Source organism: Diabrotica virgifera, chromosome 10, assembly GCF_917563875.1.
Source record: "Diabrotica virgifera virgifera chromosome 10, PGI_DIABVI_V3a".
NCBI classification, from domain to species: Eukaryota; Metazoa; Arthropoda; class Insecta; order Coleoptera; family Chrysomelidae; genus Diabrotica; species Diabrotica virgifera.
The window spans coordinates 35,803,763-35,826,599 of NC_065452.1; the positions used below are offsets into that span (position 1 = coordinate 35,803,763).

Sequence of the window (22,837 nt, forward strand, 5' to 3'; positions counted from 1 at the left end):
AATTAGTCTCCAGAAACCTATTCCATATCCGTGAGTCATCACTCTGAGAACTCAGCCTTCTTCAATTAAAGCTTGCTAAAAGCTTCAACTAAAATGCTTGCACGTCCAACCCAGAAATTAAATGACGAGTCATTATAAATCACTTTTTCACAAAATTTACCCAAAATTTTTTTTCAAATGTTTACACCTTGGCAAAACCAGATCAAATAAATGGGTATTTACATAAACTGAAAAACCAAAAAAGTGTATTTTATATGAAAAATGCCTATTAAATATGTGATTAGAATACGGATTTATAAAAGTGTACAAATCGTGAAAACATGGAGTGATGCATAACTTTTCAAACTATGTGTAGTTTATGTATATCTTTTAATTTACAATTTATATCTAAAATATATATAATTGTCAACAAAAATTTTTTTCTGAACCATTTCCGTGCAGCATTTTTATATTAACGAATATATTTAATAGGAATAAACTAAGATTTTAACTAAAACTCCTTTATATTTGACGTTTCGAATTTCATCGCGAAAATTGCCAAACTACACATTAAACAACGTAGGTATTTTGTTTTATTGAAAATTCAAAATTTTTATTACTATTTAGCTTTAATTCATTTTTAAAGAGGTTATAAAATTACATAGTACAGAGTATGTAGTATAAAGAAGAAGAGGGGAAGCATGTATGTGTAATGATTAATAAATTAAAATAGCTTTAGTAAACAACTTAGAAGATAAAAAGCAGTTGTGATATTGAAAATTAGCAAAGTAAATATGATAATTAAAAGTGTTAGATGATTTGATACAAATAGGTATATTGTCTCCACCTGGAGGTTGGTAAAAAATTGGTTCTCTATCAAAGGCTTTGCTTTTTCTCCAATTTTCTTCTTCTTATATTAAACTTTAGACCTTTTCTTGTCCGATCTGCTGGCTATAGTCGTATTTGCGGCGTTTACTTCTGGTTACGTCGCCATCTTTTAGGCGGTGGTCTCCAATAGACGCTGTAGGCTGCGTACAGCGTCATGCCGTAGGAAAATTGTTCATTTTCTTTACTTTTAATACACTTTGAAGGACAAAAACTATCTTACAACCAAAAATAGGTAAAACAGAGTAATTCTACAACAAATTCAAATTATGGGGTGAATTGAAGTGACCACCGACTTATCCAGTTGTGTCCTATAGACGCTGTAGGCTGCGTACAGCGTGTATTGGAGACCATCGACTTAAAGCCATCAATAAACGCCGTACGCCGTGTATAGCGTTACGACCTGCGTCACATCTGTCCCGCAATACGCTAAACGCAGCGTGTAACCACTGTACAAGCATATATCTGTGGTTCAAAGGAAAAGGGGCATAAGTCACCTAGTTAGTCATTTTTAGGATTTGCCAATATTAGCAAAAGAGTAAATAGAAGCTATGCGCGAACTAAATATTTCAAAATAACAATATATATAAAGCCTTTCTAACCAGAGTAAGGATGATTTATTAATTAATCTTCTTTTGTGATATTTGTGTAATATTGTACTTTTTGAATTATTATTATTTATTATTAGTTTTGTGACATATGTCTCTTTTCCAAATTATAAAACAGGTAACACATTATTGTTATCCATACTTAAGCCCATTTGTATTGTCAGTGGGTAAATAAAAGAGAGGTTTTTTTAATTATTTATTTGGAAATTTTGTTTAGGATATTATTGAAACATATCGTCCGAATCACAAACATAATCTGCATCACTGACATTGTTGCCGTCTGGTTAATTTTCATAAAATGCATGGCATTCTGAATCTATTAAATTCAAAATACTTAGTAAATCTTTCTTTTTCTCTCTGCTTATGCTGAAGAGCTCAAGGGTCCGGTGTTGCACCTTTCGGGTTGCAATGGACCCTTCGATTTTTCCCTTTGGCAAAATGAAATGCACTTAAATGGTTCTTCTTGTTTTAGGGATGTTTTGTACTTAACAATGCCTTCATCAGTGCCATATGAAATCAATCTAATATCGTGCCACACAAATTTGCTTCCATTTATATAAAAATGTCTTAGTTGAAGTGGCCCTTATAAAAGTTTGGAAAAGTTCAAAAAGTCACATGTGGTTGTGGTTTTTCCATGAACACAATTATTGGATTTTAAGAAGTGAATTTGGGATTCATTTTATACTTAAATATTATACAAAGGTATATAAAATTTTGCTGACTTCTAAGGAACTATCAAAAATAATAGTCTACTATTTAAAAAATTAACAATGTGTCCTTCTTCCAAAATAAATTAATATGTAATAAAATACTTTTGGCACTAAAATACTGACAACCACAAAAGTCGCAAAGTAGACTATGAAAACCCTTTACGTAAGCTATCTGTTACATACAAAGAAATTTATTTTAAACTCATTTCTGTAGTCAATCGCCGAAAAGATAAGGAACAAAAATATAAAATAATACTCAGGTTAAGCAATACAATATCAGTCGTCTGCTTAATCAGCCTGCTTAATCACAAAATAGATTAGGTATGTTACAGCTTTCCATTACAAAGAAATTTAAACTCATTTCTTTAGTCAATCGCGGAACAGATAATTAAATCCACACAAATAATACACTATTATAATGTAGTGTTTGAAAGATAAAATTGATGAAAATGTCAAAATCTCAAAAAAGTGCACTTCGTGATAATTACCTCTAATAGGACGATATCAAGAAGATGGTTACAGGGTTTTAGAAAAAATATTAACAATAGAGGAAATAAGAACACATACTTAAGCATCTATAAAAAGTGTAATGTAGATACTATGTGTAGATGAAGTGTGGCAAAGAAGGAACATTTAAAATAGTTAAAATATGTATGTACACCCAGTTACCATCTTCAATACTTTTAGATTTATTAACAGTTGGTATTTGTTCTCCTACAAGAAAGTTACTGCTTGAAGAAGTGCCTGAAAAGAAGTAAACTAAACACTTTAACAGTATAGCTAATAATTAGGTACGCTGGTCCACATTAGAGTCCTTAATTTTCTATACAAAGCATAATACAACTTTTATTATTTCATTTAAGGGGAATAAAGGCGTAAAAAGTCGCCTGTCAAAATTTTCAATGTGTTTTAAATATATTCATTTTTTGCATCCTGAGAAAACTAATAAGTATTTTTGAAACATTTAAACGCAGAACGAAAGACTACGTTATTGCCTAGGGCCAAATATGGTAAAAGTTATGTTGTATTAATCTGCTTATTGTGATGCATTTTCCAACAACAAAACGTAATATCTGTCTGCTTCTATTAGACTGAGACATTTTCACTTAAATTTTCACTTAAATAGCTGTATTATTTACACAAAGGTATAAAATAAACCCATAAAAACACTTTAAACAACGTTAACCGTAAGAAGCGCCTGTGCGTTCTGAGCCGTTCCGTAGCGCATTACAGAACTAAGTCGACAAGATGCCTTATTCCAAAACTAAAACCCTGCGCTGCGTGCCATTTAATAGGCGTAATTTAAGTCGAGTCCCTGTTCTTTATTGGTGTAGATAAAATATTGACTCATGCCTAATTTTTGAATGACCCTAATGAATAAATGCATTACATTTTTCAGACATGTGGCCTTTTACCAAATAGAACATTTAAAATAATTTTCGTTAAACCCTTTTGACGATTTCAAGAAGAAATGTGACTCATGCCCCTTTTCCTTGGAACCACAGATATATGCGACGTACGGCGATTATTGGAGCTTACCGCCCTAGATTTGTGTTGAGGAGGGTGATTGTATGATGCCATTTGCACATCTGTGATACATAATGTAACAGTCTTAATCACGAAGTTTTAAGTTATATTTATTTGTACAGTATATCTAGAAAGTATGTGTACGATGGAAGCAAGTTGAGTAATCAGCCTAGACCCATTGTGGATTGTAGTGCTACGACAAGAACAAGAGTCTGCAGCTTAAGTCTCCATGAAAAAGTCCCTCTATGTACAGGTGTCCCGTGACTCATGAGTGTCTCATGTTCTATAGCACATATCTGTCTAATATACATCTTGCCATGTACTTGACTGGGTTATTTTCCCAGTGAGCGTTATGTTCTGTTTGAATTCAAGCTTTTTGGATTCATCCCGGTCGTGGATGCTTTCTTTTGACATTCCTGCCGAATCTTTTATAGCTGATCCTCCTCTGGTCCGTTCATCAGCTCTGTCATTACTGTCCTTTCTCTGATGACCTGGACGAGTCTGTTGAGTTCTTCTCAGCGTTCCTACACTAGCATAGAGTCCACCTTAGGGCTTCTAAGAGTCTCCATGGCAGATTGACAAATATGTGCATATAAAGCTCTCATGTTAATTTCTATTGCGTAATGCAAGAATGCAAAAATCACTGCCTAAAATAACAGAGGAATACTCTCCTAGTGGAATGTAAATGTTTACATTTCCACCATTACTGCATATTCCTACACTCGACGTAGGCGATAACGTATAACTCTGAAGCCTGATCTGTTTGTTTCATCTGCACAATTCCTCTCATGGTTATAATATGTCGACTTAAAGAGATACTTTGGAGCCGTAAGTATTTTGGGTTGATAATGATATGTACTGAAGAAGAATTCTTTAATATCATAAAAGAAGTTAAGAGGTAAAAACGCAATGGAAAATTATAAAAGCTGTTAAAGATTTTCGAGACTCCATTATAGATGCCACAATTAGAAATCTGAAGGTACTATTAGCTGGTTTTGCTAACCAAAATAAAATAGTGAGGGTGCAGTGAAGTCAAACCTGAGTTTCAACCCAGCCGTGGATGGAGGTCTACAATGAGTACATTGCAGTGTCGACAACTCTGGTTAAGGTTAAATAGTTTAGCAAGTAAAGTAAGAAAAAAGTAAATACTAATTACTGTATTCAAACAATGTTCACATACTTCCTGGACATACCATACTTATGTACATATTGTATCTTGAAAAAGTCTACATTTTCTGTTCAGAAATTGATCAGCTCTTTAAAAAAAACCGAATTCAAATATTTAGGGAAAAAATTTAAATAACTAGTATACTTGTGAGAGCAAAATGTAGAGAAAACCATATATCCCAATACTAATATCTACAATGATTTAAGAAAAAAAATGATATAAGAATATAGGATTAGCTTCACAAAACTTCCGAAATTTATATAGATATTTTCTGTTCAGTTTTTGACTTGCATTATGTAGATATATGGGTTGTTTAGTGAAGTACTTTGATATTTCACATATCTTTTTTTGCAATTGGCTTCCGTAACAAAATATTTTTATTCCTGGTATAGTTCTATGTCTTTCCTTCCATTTTCTGATATCTTTTTACCTAGACACGATGTCTATCGAATTACACTCATCATATTTCTTCGGTCATATCAATATTAATACATTTTATCGTCTCTCTCCAGGTTTGTTTTGGTGCTTCTACTCCTTCCAGAAATTTGCAGCTCAGCAATTCTTGGTATTCTTTTGGATGTGCCTATCCGTGATGAATATTGCAGAGATGTTGTGTTGAACCAGGTTCTGAGGTGCTTTAACCAAGATGTTCTTCTTCTGATGGCATATCTGATGGTTACCAGTACCTCTCGGATCTTCTTCATTCTTCTGGAGACCTCCTCATCTGTATCTCATTAGTTCACAGGATCTTAAGTATTCGATAGAGCCACATCTTACATAGAGAACTGGTGTCTGAAAGAGAACCTCTCCGTGAACCCTTCTAAAACTAAACTGACAGCCTTTACAAATAAGAGGAAGCTTACTGGACCGAGTGAGCTGAAATTGTTTGGAGAGGTACTGGAAAGAACCAATGAGGTTAAGTATCTAGGGGTAAACCTGGATTCGAAACTCAATTGGAATACTCATATTACCAATATAACCAATAGGGCTAAGCGACTCTTCTAGAACTGCAGACGAGTTGTAGGTAAAACCTGGGGATTGAAACCAAAGGTGATATGTTGGTTGTACACATCAGTGATACGAACGACAGTCACTTATGGGTCAGTACTCTGGTGGAGAAAGACGGCTTTGCAATCTTGTGTGACCACTCTCACCACCCTACAAAGACAAGCGCTTCTAAATATAACAGGAGCCTTGAATAGTACAGGAACGGCTTCATTAGAGGCTATCACAGGTCTCCCTCCGCTGGAATTATATATTTCGGCGGTAGGCTTTATGACCATCCTGAGACTCAAAGCAAACAATACTTGGAGGCCAAATTATGTATTGAATAGCCACACAAACATTACTGGGACTATACTTGAGGAATCCATCTTTATGATGAACTCAGATATGATGACACCAGAACTAATCTTCACTGAGAAGATTAACCCAATTATACCATCTAGAGAACAAAAAGTCCCAAATATTAATGGGGACTTAATATGGTTCACTGATGGATCTAAAACTGTCCATGGTACTTGATCAGGAGTCTTTGGGCAAACATGTAACTATAATAAATCTTACAGCCTAGGTCAACATACAACGGTGTTCCAGTCTGAAGTTTTAGCTTTGGTGGCCTGCATTGATGAAATCATTAATGAAGGCCCTAATGCTAAGAGAATCAACATTTACACAGATAGCCAATCGGCTATTCTGGCTGTAAAGAACCCTCTCACCAAATCAAAACTGGTGAGAAACTGCAAAGATCTCCTCAATAGCCTGGCAAAAGACAATAAAGTGTCTTTAATATGGGTGCCGGATCATGAAGGGGTGCATGGGAACGAACGAGCAGATATGTTAGCGAAACAAGGCTCGAGAGAAACTTTTGAAGGCTCAGAACCTTTCTGTGGCATCACTAAATATTCTACGAAAAACGAGGTTCAGAAATGGCTGATAAAGAATCATCAAAATAAATGGAGAACCACTCAAGGGCAAATCCAGACTAAAAAAATAATCAAGAATATTGATAAAAAACTCTCGAACAGTTTGATGAACCTCAATAAACGAGAGATCAAAACGATCACTGAAATGGTGACTGGACATTGCCGTTTAAGAAATCACCTATACAAACTAGGTAAGGTGAATGAACCATGGTGCAGAAAGTGCGAAATGGAAGAAGAAACTGCCATACACATATTATGCCATTGCAGTGTGCTAGGTGATGTAAGGCAGGACTTCACTGGTCAAATGAGGTTTGAACTAGAAGAGATCATAAAACTACCAATAAAAGAACTGTTGGCCTTCGTTGAGGTCACAGGACTTATTAAAGTTTAAGGAGAAGAACTGGGTTTGGTACAAAGGTCTTATGACCAAGTGCCAGAGACTAACGAGTCTCGCCTGAGTTAAGAAGAAGAAGAAGAGCCACATCTTAAGTGCTTGCAATATTCTGCACATATATTCGTACAAGGTCCATGATTCAACATCATAAAAAATACAGAGAAGACTTATCATCGCAGCATGCATACTTCTATACTAAGAGAGAGATTGTGCTTTTTGAAGAAGGCCCCCATTCGGTGGAAGGTGGATCTAGCTTTTCCGATACGGACTCTTATCTCCTGGTTGTTGGGCCATACTTCATTTATTATGGAGCTGAGGTAGTTGTAATGGGGTTTGGTTGACCTCCTGATATCTTTTTCTTGCTAATTATCATAAGCTTTGTCTTCGTTACGTATATTATGAGGCCATATTATTGATTGTAATACGTATTTTGTTCGTCCCGTTTAGTAGTATGCCTTTTTCAGTTTTTTACTAAGCTTCGCTAAATATTCTTTCAGATTAGTGATTTAAGATTAGAAGTGACAAAATTCAGCCGTGCCTCACTCCAGTCATGATTTTCATGGATACCTTCAAAAGTATTGTTTTCGATACTTGTTTTCCATATTTTTTAACTTATTAAAAATAACCCATTTTTATCAGATGTTCTAAATTTTTTTGTGTCTATAATACACTCGGGTGCAAAATCGATCCACTGAAAATTTATTCATTTTTGATATCTCGAATTTCCTAAACCTCTTGTCCGATTTAAGTGATTTTTTTACCATGTTATAGCCTTATTCATTAACAATATCGCTGTAAAATATAACCTGTTGTTAGACAGGTAAATTGTCATTGTATACCGGGTGTACTAATCAAACTGTGTTTTTTCTCCAAGTTCGCCACACCCTGTGGTGAAACCACAGCATTTATAAAATACTGAAATTAAAACCCAATTATAGCCTCAGGTTTTCTTAACATTCTGTTTTTAGATTCATTAGCTTATGATTATAAAGCAAACTGTCAAAATTTTCTCATGTAAAATTACCCCTTAAAGTTTGTCGCACTTATTTAGAAACACCCTGTACTGATGACGAACATGGGCAATTGTTAAAGTACCTAAATTTTTTATTATCCAACATAAGCGAATGAATCTAAAAACAGAATGTTAAGAAAACCTGAGGCTATAGTTGGGATTTAATTTCAGTATATTTAAATACTAGAATAGTCCACAGGGTGATATGAACTTTGAGAAAAAAACACAGTTTGATTCGTACACCCGGTATACAATGACTGTTAACCTGTCTAGCAACAATATTATTACAGCGATATTGTTAACGAATGGTAACATGGTAAAAAAATCACTTAAAACGGACAACAGGTTTACGAAATTCGAGACATCAAAAATGACCAAATTTTCAGTGGATCGATTTTTTTGCACCTGAGTGTATATAAAATCTTGCTGAAAAGTTTGGTAAAGCTAGAGTAAGGATACAGTTAACAGAGATGAGTTAATCTGACACAACCTGTACGATATTTAACGAAAAATAAGTGAAGTCAAAACATAGACTTTAAAAGTTGTTGCCATAAAAACATATTTACTATCTTCCCCGTGGCTACACAAAACCTCTCGTATTTTGACTCCATGTGTCGCACGTCGTGACAAGACATCTCGAAACGCGACAGTTCGTAAACCCAAAAATGGTAACGGACAATTCGTAACGACGACAGTTCGTAACTATACATTTTCGTAACTATACACGCTCGTAACGTCAAAATTGAATTATTCTGTTTATTTTTGTTACCGTGGAAAGTGGAAACCAACTTTTATTACAGTTGCAATTGAAATTACGTTTATCAAATTAATGAACAAGCATAAGACTTTTCACACTGCATAAAACACTTTTCTTAAAATAAATATGATTCAGATATGAAATAGTGATAATTCAGAATCATCATCATCATCAATGGTGCTACAGCCCTATGAAAGAGCCTCGACCTTCCCAAGTCTATTACGCCAGTCAGTCCTATCCATTGCCAACCGTTGCCAGTTTGCTGCGCCTATTTTTCTCCCATCCTCATCTACACCATCCTTCCATCTAAGTTTTGGCCTACCCCTATTTCTACTTTCCACAGGTTGTGACATAAGGATTCTTCTAGGAGGGTTGTTATGCTGTGATCTTGCTAGATGCCCTGCCCATCTTAAGTCGACTTTACACTACATAATTTATCATGTGATTTGTCATATGATTTTTCGCATGACGAGCCACATGACAATGCTTATGACAAAACGAGCCGTATTAACAATGCAAAATCATATGACAAATCACACAGTGTAAACACGTAAATTTCACTCCATGACCAAATCATATGACAAATCACATGATAAATCATGTAATGTAAAGTCGACTTTAGTCTTCCTATTCTTATAAGAGATACTACGTCTTTACCACCAAATATATGTTTATATCTGTGGTATACCTCGTAGTTGTACCTCTTCCTCCAAATACCATTTTCACAGATGCCACCGAATATGCCTCTCAGGATCCTTCGTTCAAATATAAGCAGAAGGTTTTCATCTGCCTTGGAGATGGTCCATGTCTCCGATCCATATGTCAGCACTGGTTGTATAAGGGTTTTGTATATGATTATTTTTGTTTTTTGGCTTAAGTTTCTGCTTCTCATATGTCTACTCAGTCCAAAATAGCATTTGTTCGCTTGGATTATCCTTCGCTTGATTTCTTCCGTCATGACGTTATCCTTGGTGATCAGGGAGCCTAAGTATGTGATTTGTCCACCACTTCAAAGGTAGAGTTATCAACAGAGAATTGGTGACCGATGTTTCTGGCTCTATTGTTGGGTGTTGATGCCATCATCTTAGTTGTCTCCTCGTTTACTTTCAGGCCCATATTTTTTAGGCATTTGAGAGGGTGGTATACATTTCTTCTAGTTTGCGTGTTGTGCGGGCAATTAGGTCCACGTCATCGGCATATGCCAAAATTTGGGATGATTTATTAAAACTATTTCCTTTGTTGTCTATTCGGGCATCTCTGACCGTCTTTTCCAGAGCTATGTTGAAGAGGAGACACGCCAGCGCATCTCCCTGTCGCAGCCCAACATTCGTTTCAAACGCCTGTGATTGTTCGCCCTGTATTTCGACTTTGCAAACGACTTTACGCATTGTAGCCTTAACCAATCTTATCAATTTATCAGGGATGTGGAATTCATCCATGGCTTCATACAATTTATTTCTTAGGACACTATCATAGGCCGATTTAAAATCTACGAAAAGATGATATGTGTCGATATTGAATTCATTGGTTTTTTTCCAGTATTTGCCTTAGCACAAAGATCTGGTCTGTTGTTGATCGACCAGGCCTAAAACCACTTTGATATTCTCCAAGAAGCTCCTCTGAATGTGCAGTGATAATTCAGAATAAAGAATTAAAAAAAAATAGTTGTCCCATTTTTACAAAGATATACAGTACTAGTCAAAAGTTCCCTCCACCCTCATATCCTTTGAACGGCTACAGTTATAATATTGAAATTTGGAGGGAGCAAATAAACGGTCGTAGGCGTAGGCTTCTCAAATAGTCATAACAGGTGACGTAACAGTGACAGATGACGTTACAGAGCCACTTTGACCGATAATTGTAAATGGGATCTTATGGCAAATGATATCTAGTTTGAAAGGTATTGAAAATACCTATTCAATCATACTAATTTTATTTGGGTTTAAGTTGATTTTGATGAATAAACTAAATAAATATAAAATTGTAGTTTCGCATATTAATAAAAATTCAAACGTCCGCCTATGATTGCTTGTCAGAAGAGTTGACGTTTTTAATTCTTTAGTCAATTTTGATGAATAAATTAAATAAATATAAAATTGTAGTTTCGCATTTAATTAATAAAAATTCAAACGTCCGCCTATGATTGCTTGTCAGAAGAGTTGACGTTTTTAATTCTTTAGTTTTTGTGGTTTTTACGTCAACGTCACATTTTTTGGCAAGTAACCATAGGCGGACGTTTGAATTTTTATTCATTCATTTATTTATTCATTATTCAATACCCATACATAAGAAGAGAAATAAAGAGCAATTCCGAAACTACAGAGGCATATCGCTTATTAGTACAGCGTATAAGAGTCTATCAATTATCTTACTAAAGAGACTCACTCCGTATTCGGAAGATATTCTAGGCGACTACCAATGCGGCTTTCGAAGTGGAAGGTCAACAATAGATCAAATATTTACCATCCGACAAATATTAGAAAAAAACTGGGAATTCAACCGAGATGTACACCAAATCTTCGTAGATTTCCAGCAAGCATATGACTCGATAAAAAGAAGCAGACTATGGCTAGCAATGCTAGAAATGGGAATACCAAGAAAATTAGTGCAGCTCACTCAAATGTGCGTGGCAGACTCATATGCACAGGTAAAGATAGGAAACAGAACATCGATGCCATTTAGTATAACATCAGGGCTTAGACAAGGAGACCCTTTATCACCATTGCTATTCAATTTGGCTTTAGAATACGCAATAAGTAAAATATCGTCTGAACTAACAGGGGGATTCGCAAATCGAGGATCAAAACTATTGTTGGCCTTTGCCGATGATCTAGATGCAGTCGCTCATTCTACAAGAGACGTAAGAGAGGTGTTTTCACAGCTCGAGGAGGAAACAGGTAACCTGGGCCTTCGAATAAATGAAGAGAAGACGAAATATATGCTGGTGACCAAAAATCCAAGACCAAGAGTTAGGCAGAACGTAACTATTAATGACCACAACTTTGAAGTAGTAAAAGAGTTTAAATATCTGGGAGCAGTAATCACAGAGGACAATCACATAGAAAAAGAGGTCTCAGCAAGAATAGCTGCGGGAAATAGAGCATTATACTCCCTATCATCATTATTAAGATCTAAGCTGCTGAAAAGACAATCTAAATTAAGACTGTACATGTCAATTATTCGCCCAGTTGTTACATATGGGAGTGAAACATGGACTCTACATCAGCGAGAAATAAATAAATTGCTGATATTTGAAAGGAAAGTCCTCAGAATGATATTTGGTCCTCAAAGAGATGAATTGACAAGAGAGTGGAGAAGGCGCCGCAATGCTGAATTGGTGACTCTATATGGTACTGAAAACATCGTCAGACATATAAAAGCTAATCGGATAAGATGGGCAGGTCATGTAGTAAGATCAGAGGAAGACAGAGTGCTAAAGACAGTGTTCTTCGAGAGACCAGACGGTAGAAGATCAGTGGGCCGTCCCAGAAAAAGATTGAAGGATGATGTTGAAACCGATCTATCTAGGATTGGAGTACAACAATGGCAAATCGAAGCGCAAAATCGCAGACGATGGAGGGTCATAGTGGATGCGGCGAAGACTCACCCCGAGTTGTAAAGCCAGTCAAGAAGAAGAAGAAGAATTTATTTATTCATCAAAATCAACTTAAACTCAAACAAAATTTGGTCGTTCCTTTCACCTGAGAACTACGTGCATCTTTCGAGCAAGGATGAAATACATCCAAATGGTTCTCGATAATCTTAATACAGACTTGTCGCTTACTTTATAATGTTAAATACAATAACAATCTAATTTAGAGGATTTTACACCTAATGAAGAGGCTAGTTCCAAATACTAGTAAACTGGACGTTCACACTGATGATGGTCAGTTTAGACCGAAAACGTTTTGTGTTTTGTAATTTTCCACTACCTTGTGGCTAGATTTTAAAGAATTTTTAATAAATTCTTATATACCTACATACAACAGAAGTCTTTATTACATTCTACGTTGCCAAACAAAATTAGTATAACTGAATAGGTATTTTCAAATAATGTATCACTTGCCATAAGGTCCCATTTAAAATGATTGGTCAAAGTGGCTCTGTTACGTTATCTGTCGCTATTACGTCACCTATTATGACTATTTAAGAAGTCGATGTCCGTTTATTTCCTCCCTCAAAATTTGACTAGTATAAGTATACCCTTTCAAAAGATACGAGGGGGAAGGGACTTTCAACTAGCACTGTATGCAAAAATATGTGTGAAATATATTTAAAAAGAAGTGGCCTTAAAAAAAGCACCACTACTTTTAGTGTAGGAGAGTACAATCATTGTATACATTCAGCAATGCTAAATTTGGTAAAAAAATTAAATGTTGGCGTTACGAATAGTATAGTTACGAACTGTTGATGTTACAGAATGTTGCCGTTACGAATTGACGGCGTTACGGACTGTGGCGTTACGAGATGTCATGAACGTCAAGTAGCAAAATGTCAGTTTGACTCATTACCTGTGGAGAAAATGATAAGAACTTACGAATTCTAGGATCGAACCACGAAGTTGTACGTGTTTGGTGGTTAATGAAATAGATTTCCCCTTCGGGAGTTTGTGCCTGCTCCCATCCTTCAGGTAACGGCCCTAAATCTACATCTGTATTAACTTTGGCAGCTGTGGAAAAACAATTCCAATTAGCATCATTCTGTTTTTCAACAAGTAGAATAATAGAATGAAACTACTGCCTAAAACAAATACTTGCAAGAGCTCTTTTGAAGGATAGGGTATAAGCTTCAAGCGATAAATAACTGATTTTTTAAAGAAATTATTTCTTTATTCTTATGTTTTATCACAACATACAAGCATTTTAGAAACTAGGAGAACTAACTATTTTTGAAAATCCAAAAGGAAAAGAAAGAATTTTCCTGTAGCTGGCAGTATATTATTAATTCCCAATTTTTTTTAAATCCTTTATAAAAGGTATAAATTTTTTTTATTAAAATCCCTTTAAGGGCTACATCACAGAACGTTGAAGACTTTCTGACAAAATCATCAGGTCATCAAAAAATAAAGCTTGCCTGCTAGCTGAGCCACCAAAGAAAAACCAGGGTGAGAATCCTTTAAATGGTAGGTATATAGTTATGTTGTAAAATGCATATTGAAATTCCATAGGATGGATAAAATTTATAAGGAATTATGCCCTGAGGTGAAGTATGACATTCTTATCACATGGGATGTAAGTTGCCATCTAACTGTCGTCACGTAGAGACAAAACAACTCACTTTACATCCCACGTAATGGGAATGTCATACTTTATCTAAGGGCATAATTCCTTATAAATTTTAACCATCCCATGGAATTTTAAGTAAATACATATGCATTTATAACATAACTATATATACATAATTTATCTTTTACAAAGGACTTTTCGATAAAATTTTTGCTTTTACAAAAAACTAATTTGAGATGATTCATCACTCAGTTTATTTATATTAATAGTATATTAATAAAGCCAGTGCTGGCGCGTGACCTTGAGCGAAAATACACAGGCGACAAATGCAGAATACAAGAAGGTCGGCCGCCACCTCTCGCTTGTCGCTCTGTAATATAAAGTGAATTCTGTCTTAAACGGTTAACCTCTTTTCAATTTTTCTTTCAAATTTTCGATGTAAGTCAGGGATGAACGTTCTGCTTCTGATTCTCAGCAATCTAATTAAAAATTTCGTCATTGACCAGAATTAACCTCTAAAATAAGTCCATGTCTTGATACGACATGTGTTACGAATGCTTCTGGTACTGTAGTAACTTCTTGATTAGGAAGGGGTGCAATTTCAAGCCATTTTGAAAAATAATCCATTGAGGCCAGTAAGTACTTGCTTCTTCTCTCTGTCATTGGAAGTGGAGCGAGAATATCAACTGGAAAGCATTCAAAGGGCTATCTGGAAAGATATTGTGTCATTTTACCACGACTTTTTGTTCTTTTAGGTACCTAGGACCTTTTCTACCGTTACATCAATCGAATTTCTTACACCGATCTTCTACATATCGGCGACAATTAATCAAGTAAAATCTGTTTCGAATTCTGGTAAGATTCTTTTGACTCCAAAATGTCCTTCAGAAACGCTGCTATGAAGTTCTTGCAACACATTGTTAAGGTATAATTTTGGCAGTACCAATTGTTGAACTGTATGTTTGATCTGTATGTCATACTCCATCGGGAATTTACCACTTCCGATATAATAGACCATTGTAGAGATACAGAAATTTCCATTGAGATTTCCAGAAATATTTCTTGCCCAATAGGTCTTACTCCATTTTAAGCTATTCTCGTATGACTTTTAAGTTATTATCTTTCTGTTAATTATTTTTAAGGTTTTCTAGGGAAGTCTGATTCATTATCTTTTTCCTGTTTAACTGTAGTCAGCTGGAGGCTTACTTCTTCGGTTACATTCTTTTTTCTTCCAGCTGACGTTCGCTTTGGACCTGTAATGTGTTCAAAGCTTCTTATTGTCAAAGCATCTAATAATAATTGTTGATTTAATACATTCTTCCTTTCACCATTTCTTGCATTTGTATTTCAGATCAGAGTGTGTAGTTTTGGCAATATTTTGAGTCACATTTCTTTCAAAATGAACACTTAATCCAGAGTAATAGGGATTTTCTCAGGACCCTCAAAGATCCGGGTAGCTGACTACTTTTTTAGTTATTGTAGACCTATAGGAAGAAAACCTAAATGTTTCCTGCCTAGAGTTCGCGTACGTTTTTTAATTATTAACAATTTAGTGCAAAAATCGCGATTTTTTCTATTTTTTGCACCCCATTCAAAAGCTAAATAATTGACATAAAACTACAAAATTAAATTTTTTAGAACATTAAGAAACCTTCAAAATACCGATTTTTGAAAGTTAAAAAGTTAATTTGTTGCTTCACAAATTGCAAAATAAATGAAAATCGATATTTATTAACTTTTACTAAATTTAACTTAGAATTTTAGGGTTTCACCCAAAGTTGGTTATTTTGGTACTTAACAAACCCTCAAAATTTGAGACCGATCCATTAATTAGTTTAAAAGTTATTCTATTTGTTTATCCCAGAGACTTTTATTTTGCAATAACATAATACAGAAAATAATGAACATTGGGCAATTCAGAGTATGCCAAATGAAAGTAGAAGACTGATATTATCAAAATGTATTAAAAAAATATAAAAAAATTAATCAATATAATCAAAAATACTAATGCCAAATTTTTGAAATTTTGTAGTTTATAAACATTTAGAATATGTACCGAACTTTACAAATATTGTCCGTAGGAACAATCTTTTTATATATTCGAAAAGCCTAGTATTTTAACACGAATTTTCAAATAAAAAAATGCCTGGGTTCATTAGGGACAAAGTTAGCCATGTGTTTTTTTTAATTCACAGCTAATTTGTTTATAATAATCAAGAAATTTCATTGATGCCATTTTAAATAATGGGATTTGTATTGTTTGTCAAAAAATTTGCATAAACATTGTATCTTCATTGTATCGATTTTTTAAAATTGTAGTTCAAACGGTTACTAGGGGGAACCTATGAATCCACCGAGTTAAAATAACGAAAAAGCAATTTCAAACTAATACAATTTTCTGTATCTCCGGATCAACTCAATGGATTTTCATATTTCTTTTTTTAATTTGTATGTAATTTTTACGTACATTAAAAATATGCAATTTGTTTATATATTTATTAATTAATAGTCAGTCCAATTTGTTTAAACAATAATCATACAAAAAGTTAAAGTTCACTTTAATAAAGCAATTATTTTTATTAGATAATTATTTATTGAAGATAATTTATTTATTAAAGTATACCTTAACTTTTTCTATGATTAATAATGATAGTCCGATTAAAAACATGGATTTTTGGGAAAAAATTATTTTTTTAAAAATTGTTTAAACAAATTAGACTGTTTATTATTTAATAAATGTCAAATTGCAAATAGACAAATTACATATTTGTAATGTACAAAAAAAATACATACAAATTAAAAAAAGAAAGATCAAAATATATTCAGTAGATCCCGAGATATAGAAAATGATAGTAGTTTTAAGTTGCCTTTTTTAGTTTTTGAACTCGTGCATTTGTCGGCTCCCAGCTCCCCCTTCACTTACCACGACTAGTCACCAACTGAACAACATTTTTAAAAATTCGTGTAAAATACTAACTTCTCGAATATGTAAAATGATTTTTTCTACGGACAATATTTTTAAAGCTGTTCTAAATGTTTATAAACTACAAAATTTAAAAAACTTGGCATTAGTATTTTTGACTATATTAGATAATTTTTTTATCATTTTTTAGTACATTTTGATAGTATCACGATTCTACTTTCATTTGACATAAGCAGAATTTTCTTATCTTTATTATTTTCTTATAGAATAACTCTTAAAACTAATTAATGGATCGGTCTCAAATTTTGAGGGTTTGTTAAGTACCCCAATACACAACTTTGGGTGAAACACTAAAGTTCTAAATTAGTTTTAGTAAAAGTTATTAACAAATAACGATTTTCATTTATTTTGCAGTTTGCGTAGCAACAAATTAACTTTTTAACTTTCAAAAATCGGCATTTTGAAGGTTTTTCAATGTTCTAAAAAATTAAATTTTGTAGTTTTATGTCAACTGTTTAGTTTTTGAATTGGGTGCAAAAAATCGAAAAAATCGCGATTTTTGCACTAAATTGTTAATAATTAAAAAACGGACGCGAACTCTAGGCAGGAAAAAGGTAGGTCTTCTTCCTATAGGTCTACAATAACTAAAAAAGTAGTCAGCAACCTGAATCTTTGAGTGTCCCGAACATGGTCTATTTCTAGTTTATTACCCTGGAGTAACCTGTTCTCTTAACTTTTCTACTTCATTTTTACTAATCGTTAGGTTCTCCATCAAATGAGCAATTTCAGAGTAAAGAGTATCTTTTTCCTTTCTGTAGTCAATTTTGGGAAATCGATTGCCTTTAGAGAGCTATATCTACCAGTATATCTAGTAGGAATATGTGACGGGCTATGGTTCTTCTTTCTATGGTTCTTCTTTCCTTGGCAGGGATCGTCCCCAGCCGTTATTTTGCAATTGTTCTCTTCTTCTGCAATTAAAACGTCTTTTGTTTTCATTTTGAGATTTTTGTTGAACATTTGGGATAAAATAGTTTGTTGGTTGTTGGTTTTTGGTATTGTTATAGTAAAAAAACTGTCTGTATACATAAGGTGCCTATTGAATGGAGCTGTCCGTTTAGAGAGAAAATTCACTGTAATACATTTTGATGTCAAAGGGAATAGACATCAGATTCAGACGCAACATCAAAATGACATAAAGTTTATCAAAACTGCTATTTACTCATTTATTATTATTACATATGTATTTATTTTATTTCTTTATAAATAACGGTTTTCAATTTTGTTAAAATACAAACAAGTTCAGTGATCTACGTGATTGGAGTTTCTAACCCAAATACTCAAGCTGTGTTTTTCCGTGTTGGTGTAAAAAGTATCTACATGATGTGCTACTAATGCATTTTAACAATTTTATAAGGATAACATCTTAGTGAGTCATGGTTCTATAATACCACTTAATTTTTTTCAAATCTTCAACTTTAAAAAATCAGTTATTATAGATTATATCAACAAACGTACAGTATAATTGAAATCAACGTTTCAACATTCATAGGTTATTTCCAACAAATAGCAAAGGAGATCGTTTAAAAGCTACATAGAGAGACGAATATGCGGATAAAATTTGTACTTTTCAAAAAATCGGCAATATGAGTATATTAAGCGATGTTTAATTAATTTTAGTAAGTAATTAAATCATGTTAACTTCCTAATGTGCCTGTGCCTTTGACAGCTTATCTCATGCTGCTATTACTCCAAGGAAATAAGGCAAAAATATACCATGTTCGGGACACTTGAGCAGCCAGGTTGCAAACGGTTTTTTTGGGTAATGTATACCTAATACATTATCAATACAAAAATGCCCGTCACAGTTCGGACGAGAAATTTAGTTATTAACAAATAAGTGTCAAAAATGGCAGTTTTTTCGTTTAAATCGCTACGGGTAAAAATAGGGTAATTAAATATCTTATTTATACTATTATTCTCGTAGTAGATGAGCCAAGGTTTAAAATGGCAGTTTTTGAATTTCGGTTCGATCATTTGTTGCTTCAGAAATTGCAAAATAAGACTAAAATTTCGAAAATAAAAAAATTGCTATAACTTTTGTGAAAATGACCTTAAGACTTTCATATTGCACGAAAAGTTGAGACAAACAGTCCATATAATGCACAAAAAATTTTAAGACGATTCGTCAATTAGTTTAAATTTTATTCAATTTGTTTATCCCAATGAGCATTTTTTTTTTCGCAATATTATTGTTCAGAAAATAGTAATGTAATAGCAATTCTGTGAAAACCACATGAAAGAAGAAAAGTCATGATTTCAAAGTATTTAAAAAAAATAATTAAAAAGTCATTTTTATCATTCCGAAAACATTTTACTAAAGTAGGGTCATTTTTAGTTCATAAACAATTTGAATAACTTTGTTAATATTGACTGTAGATTAAAACTACTTTGGTATTTGAAAAGCTGGTATTTTTATACGAATTTTCAAAAAAAACACTTTTTGCCTAGGTTAATTACAGTCAAAGTTAGCAACTTTTTTTATTTAATTGACAGCTACTTTGTTTATAACAATTAAGCAACCCAAGCCATTTCGAAGTTGAAGGTATATAGTTTATGTGTAAAAGTTTGAGTAAACTTTAAACTTCAACAGAGTTGTTAATAAAGCTTTAAAAATAACGTTCTAACGAAATCGATTTGTGGTCGGTGGAAATGAATTATTAAAATCCGTGCACTTAAAAAATGAAACTGATTCTTCAAACATATGCTGCGATTAATATCTCCAGAGCTTGGTGATGGATTTTGATCATAATTTTTTTAAATTGTATGTACTCGTAGTCTTGTAGAGTACTTTATGTACGTAAATCCCCACCTAACATTTCAAAATGTTACGGGGAGTTCCCCTTATCACTCAGGGGTATGAAAAATATATTACAACCGATTCTAAGACCTACCGAATATACATATATAATTTCATAAAAATCGGTCAAGCGGTCTCGGAGGAGTATGACAACTAACACTGTGACAGGAGAATTTTATAGATGTAAATATATAGATGGGTATTAACAAATAGGGGTTGATGATGGAAAAGTGTAAATTAAGGGGTGTATGTATTTTTTAATCCTACATCATATAAAATTAAGATAGACAATTTTGTCCAAAATAATAAAAAAAATGTCAGGGGGGCACCCCCCTTATAACTTATGGGTATGCAAAATAGATTAAAACCTATTCTCAGTTTCATAGGATACACTTGTAAAATTTCATAAAAATCGGCAAAGCCGTTTCGGAGTAGTATGGTAACTAACACTGTTACAGGAGAATTTTATGTATATTGAAGTAACTGTGAATTAAATAATAAAAGTGGCTAACTTTGACCGTAATTAACATAGGCGAAAAGTTTTTTTTTTGAAAATTTGTGGAAAAATACCAGCTTTTGAAATTCCAAGGTAAATTTACTCTACAGTCAATATTAACAAAGCTATTCAAATTGTTTTCAAGCCAAAAATGACTCTACTTTAATAAAATGTTTTCGTAGTGACAAAAATTACTTTTTAATGATTTTCTTCAATAATTTGAAAACAAGACTATTGTTCTTCCCTGTGGTTTTCACAGAATTTCTATATAATTATTATTTTCTGAACAATAACATTACAACTCCTCTTTGGGATAAACAAATTGAATAAAATTTAAACTAATTGACGAATCGTCTTATAATTTTTGTGCAGTATATGGACTCTTTGACTCAACTTTTTGTGAAAAATAAAAGTCGTAGGGTCACTTTCGCGAAAGTTATAGCAAATTTTTTATTTTCGAAATTTTAGTTTTATTTTGCAATTTTCGAAGCAACAAATGATCGGACCAAAATTAAAAAACTGCCGTTTTAAACATTGGCTCATCTACTAAAAGAAGAATACTATAAATAAGATATTTAATAATCCTATTTTTACCTGTAGTGATTTAAACGAAAAAACTGCCATTTTTGACCCTTATTTGTTAATAACTAAAATTCTCGTCCGAACTGTGACGGGCATTTTTGTATGTATAATGTATTAGGTATATAGTACTCAAAAAACCCATTTTCAACCTGGCTGCTCAAGTGTCCCGAAAAAACCTTATTTCCCTGGAGTATATATGGAAAATTTTACAGCTAAGAAACATCCCGCATAAAATCATTTCCACCATAAAGTCATTTTATACTGAGTACATGAGATACTGATGCACAAGAGATCTAAAGTTAGATCTAAGAGTAAGGTTGGATAGGTGCAACGTTTTCTCGACTCTGCTTTACGGAATGGAAGCTTGGACCTTGAAAAAAACTGGAATCATTCAAGTTGTGGGTATATAGAAGAATTCTGAAAATATCATGGACAGAACACGTCATAAAAAAAGAGGTTCTGAGAAAGATGAATAAAGAAATGGAAGTCTTAAATACAATCAAAACCAGAAAATTGGAATATCTCAGACATATTACACGTGGAGAGAGATACAACTTGCTCCAACTCATTATGCAGGGAAAGATTCAACGAAAAAGAAGCATAGGGAGACGCAGTATATATCGTAGCTGCGCACCCTGAGAGAATGGTACGGATGTACATCAAATGAACTTTTCAGAGCAGTCGTCTCCAAAGTCCAAATAGCTATGATGATTGACGACCTCCGTCGCGGAGATGGCACTTGAATAAGAGAAGATACTGAGTAGAAATGCAGTGTGGCACACAACTGGATCAACAGTGACGAATTTAATGTACTTACTGGAGCCAGACAGGGATGCGTGCTTTCTCCGTTTCTTTTTAACATAGTTGTATACTATGTTCTTTCCAAGCTAGATTGCGACACAAGAGGGATAAAATAGACGTTAACAACATGCCTAAGCGATCTAGAATACGCCGACGCGACGATATCTGCCTATTAGGACAAAGGTTCGAAGATGTGGATGACCAATTGGAAACACTTTCCACTGAAGCCAATAAAATAGGTTTTATCTTCGAAAAAATTCGGAATCAATTTATTCGGAAAATATCTACCAGAACAACAGAATAAGTAAATGAAGGAGAAGAACGAACTACCCCAATTTAAGCTTACAATGGGATAAGACAGGAGATCCCTGAGTTCTCTATTGTTCAACCTTATCATGGATGAAATAATAAAAAAGTAAAGAACGAAAAAAGGATATTAAATAAGAGAAAAACAACTTAAAATAATCTGCTATGCAAACGACGCAACACTAATCTCTCAAAGTGAAGATGATTTACAACGTATGGTGCAACAATTAAATATAACTACCAGAAAATTTAACATGTTAATTTCCCCAAAAAAGACAAAATGCATGGTGACAACAACAAATCTATTTTATATATATATATATATATATATATATATATATATATATATATATATATATATATATATATATAATATAATAAGCGAGTCTTCTACAGCCGTCGCCGCTTCTCGCATCCTAATTTCCAGCGTTTTCTGTCGAAGCAATCTTCAGTTTTTAGGTCTCTGGCGGTCATTGCATCTTCGACATCTTCTCTCCAGGATCGTCTTGGTCTACCTGTTTTATTCTAGTGGATGGAGTCCATTTTTCTATTTTTTTCGGCCATCTATTTTCAGACATTCCATACCAGTTAAGTCTTTTGGCTTCGATTGTGTCTATTATATCTAGATCAATTTCCATTTGTCTCCTAATATCTTCGTTTCTCACCCTATCAAGTCTAGTGA

The 22,837-nt window shown here is 33.6% G+C and overlaps 1 protein-coding gene across 2 annotated transcripts in view; it reads right to left on the minus strand.

Annotated features, from left to right (window-relative positions):
- Positions 1-22,837, minus strand: part of LOC114332535 (transcriptional coactivator YAP1-A-like) — a 453,998-nt gene that overhangs the window by 43,660 nt on the left and 387,501 nt on the right. The window contains exon 3 of one of the 2 annotated variants that reach the window (XM_028282350.2): positions 13,503-13,634. The exons of the other annotated variant lie outside the window; for it this stretch is intronic. Coding sequence (XP_028138151.1) covers positions 13,503-13,634 — 132 coding nt within the window. The remainder of the gene's footprint in view (positions 1-13,502; positions 13,635-22,837) is intronic. 2 annotated transcript variants of the gene reach the window in all.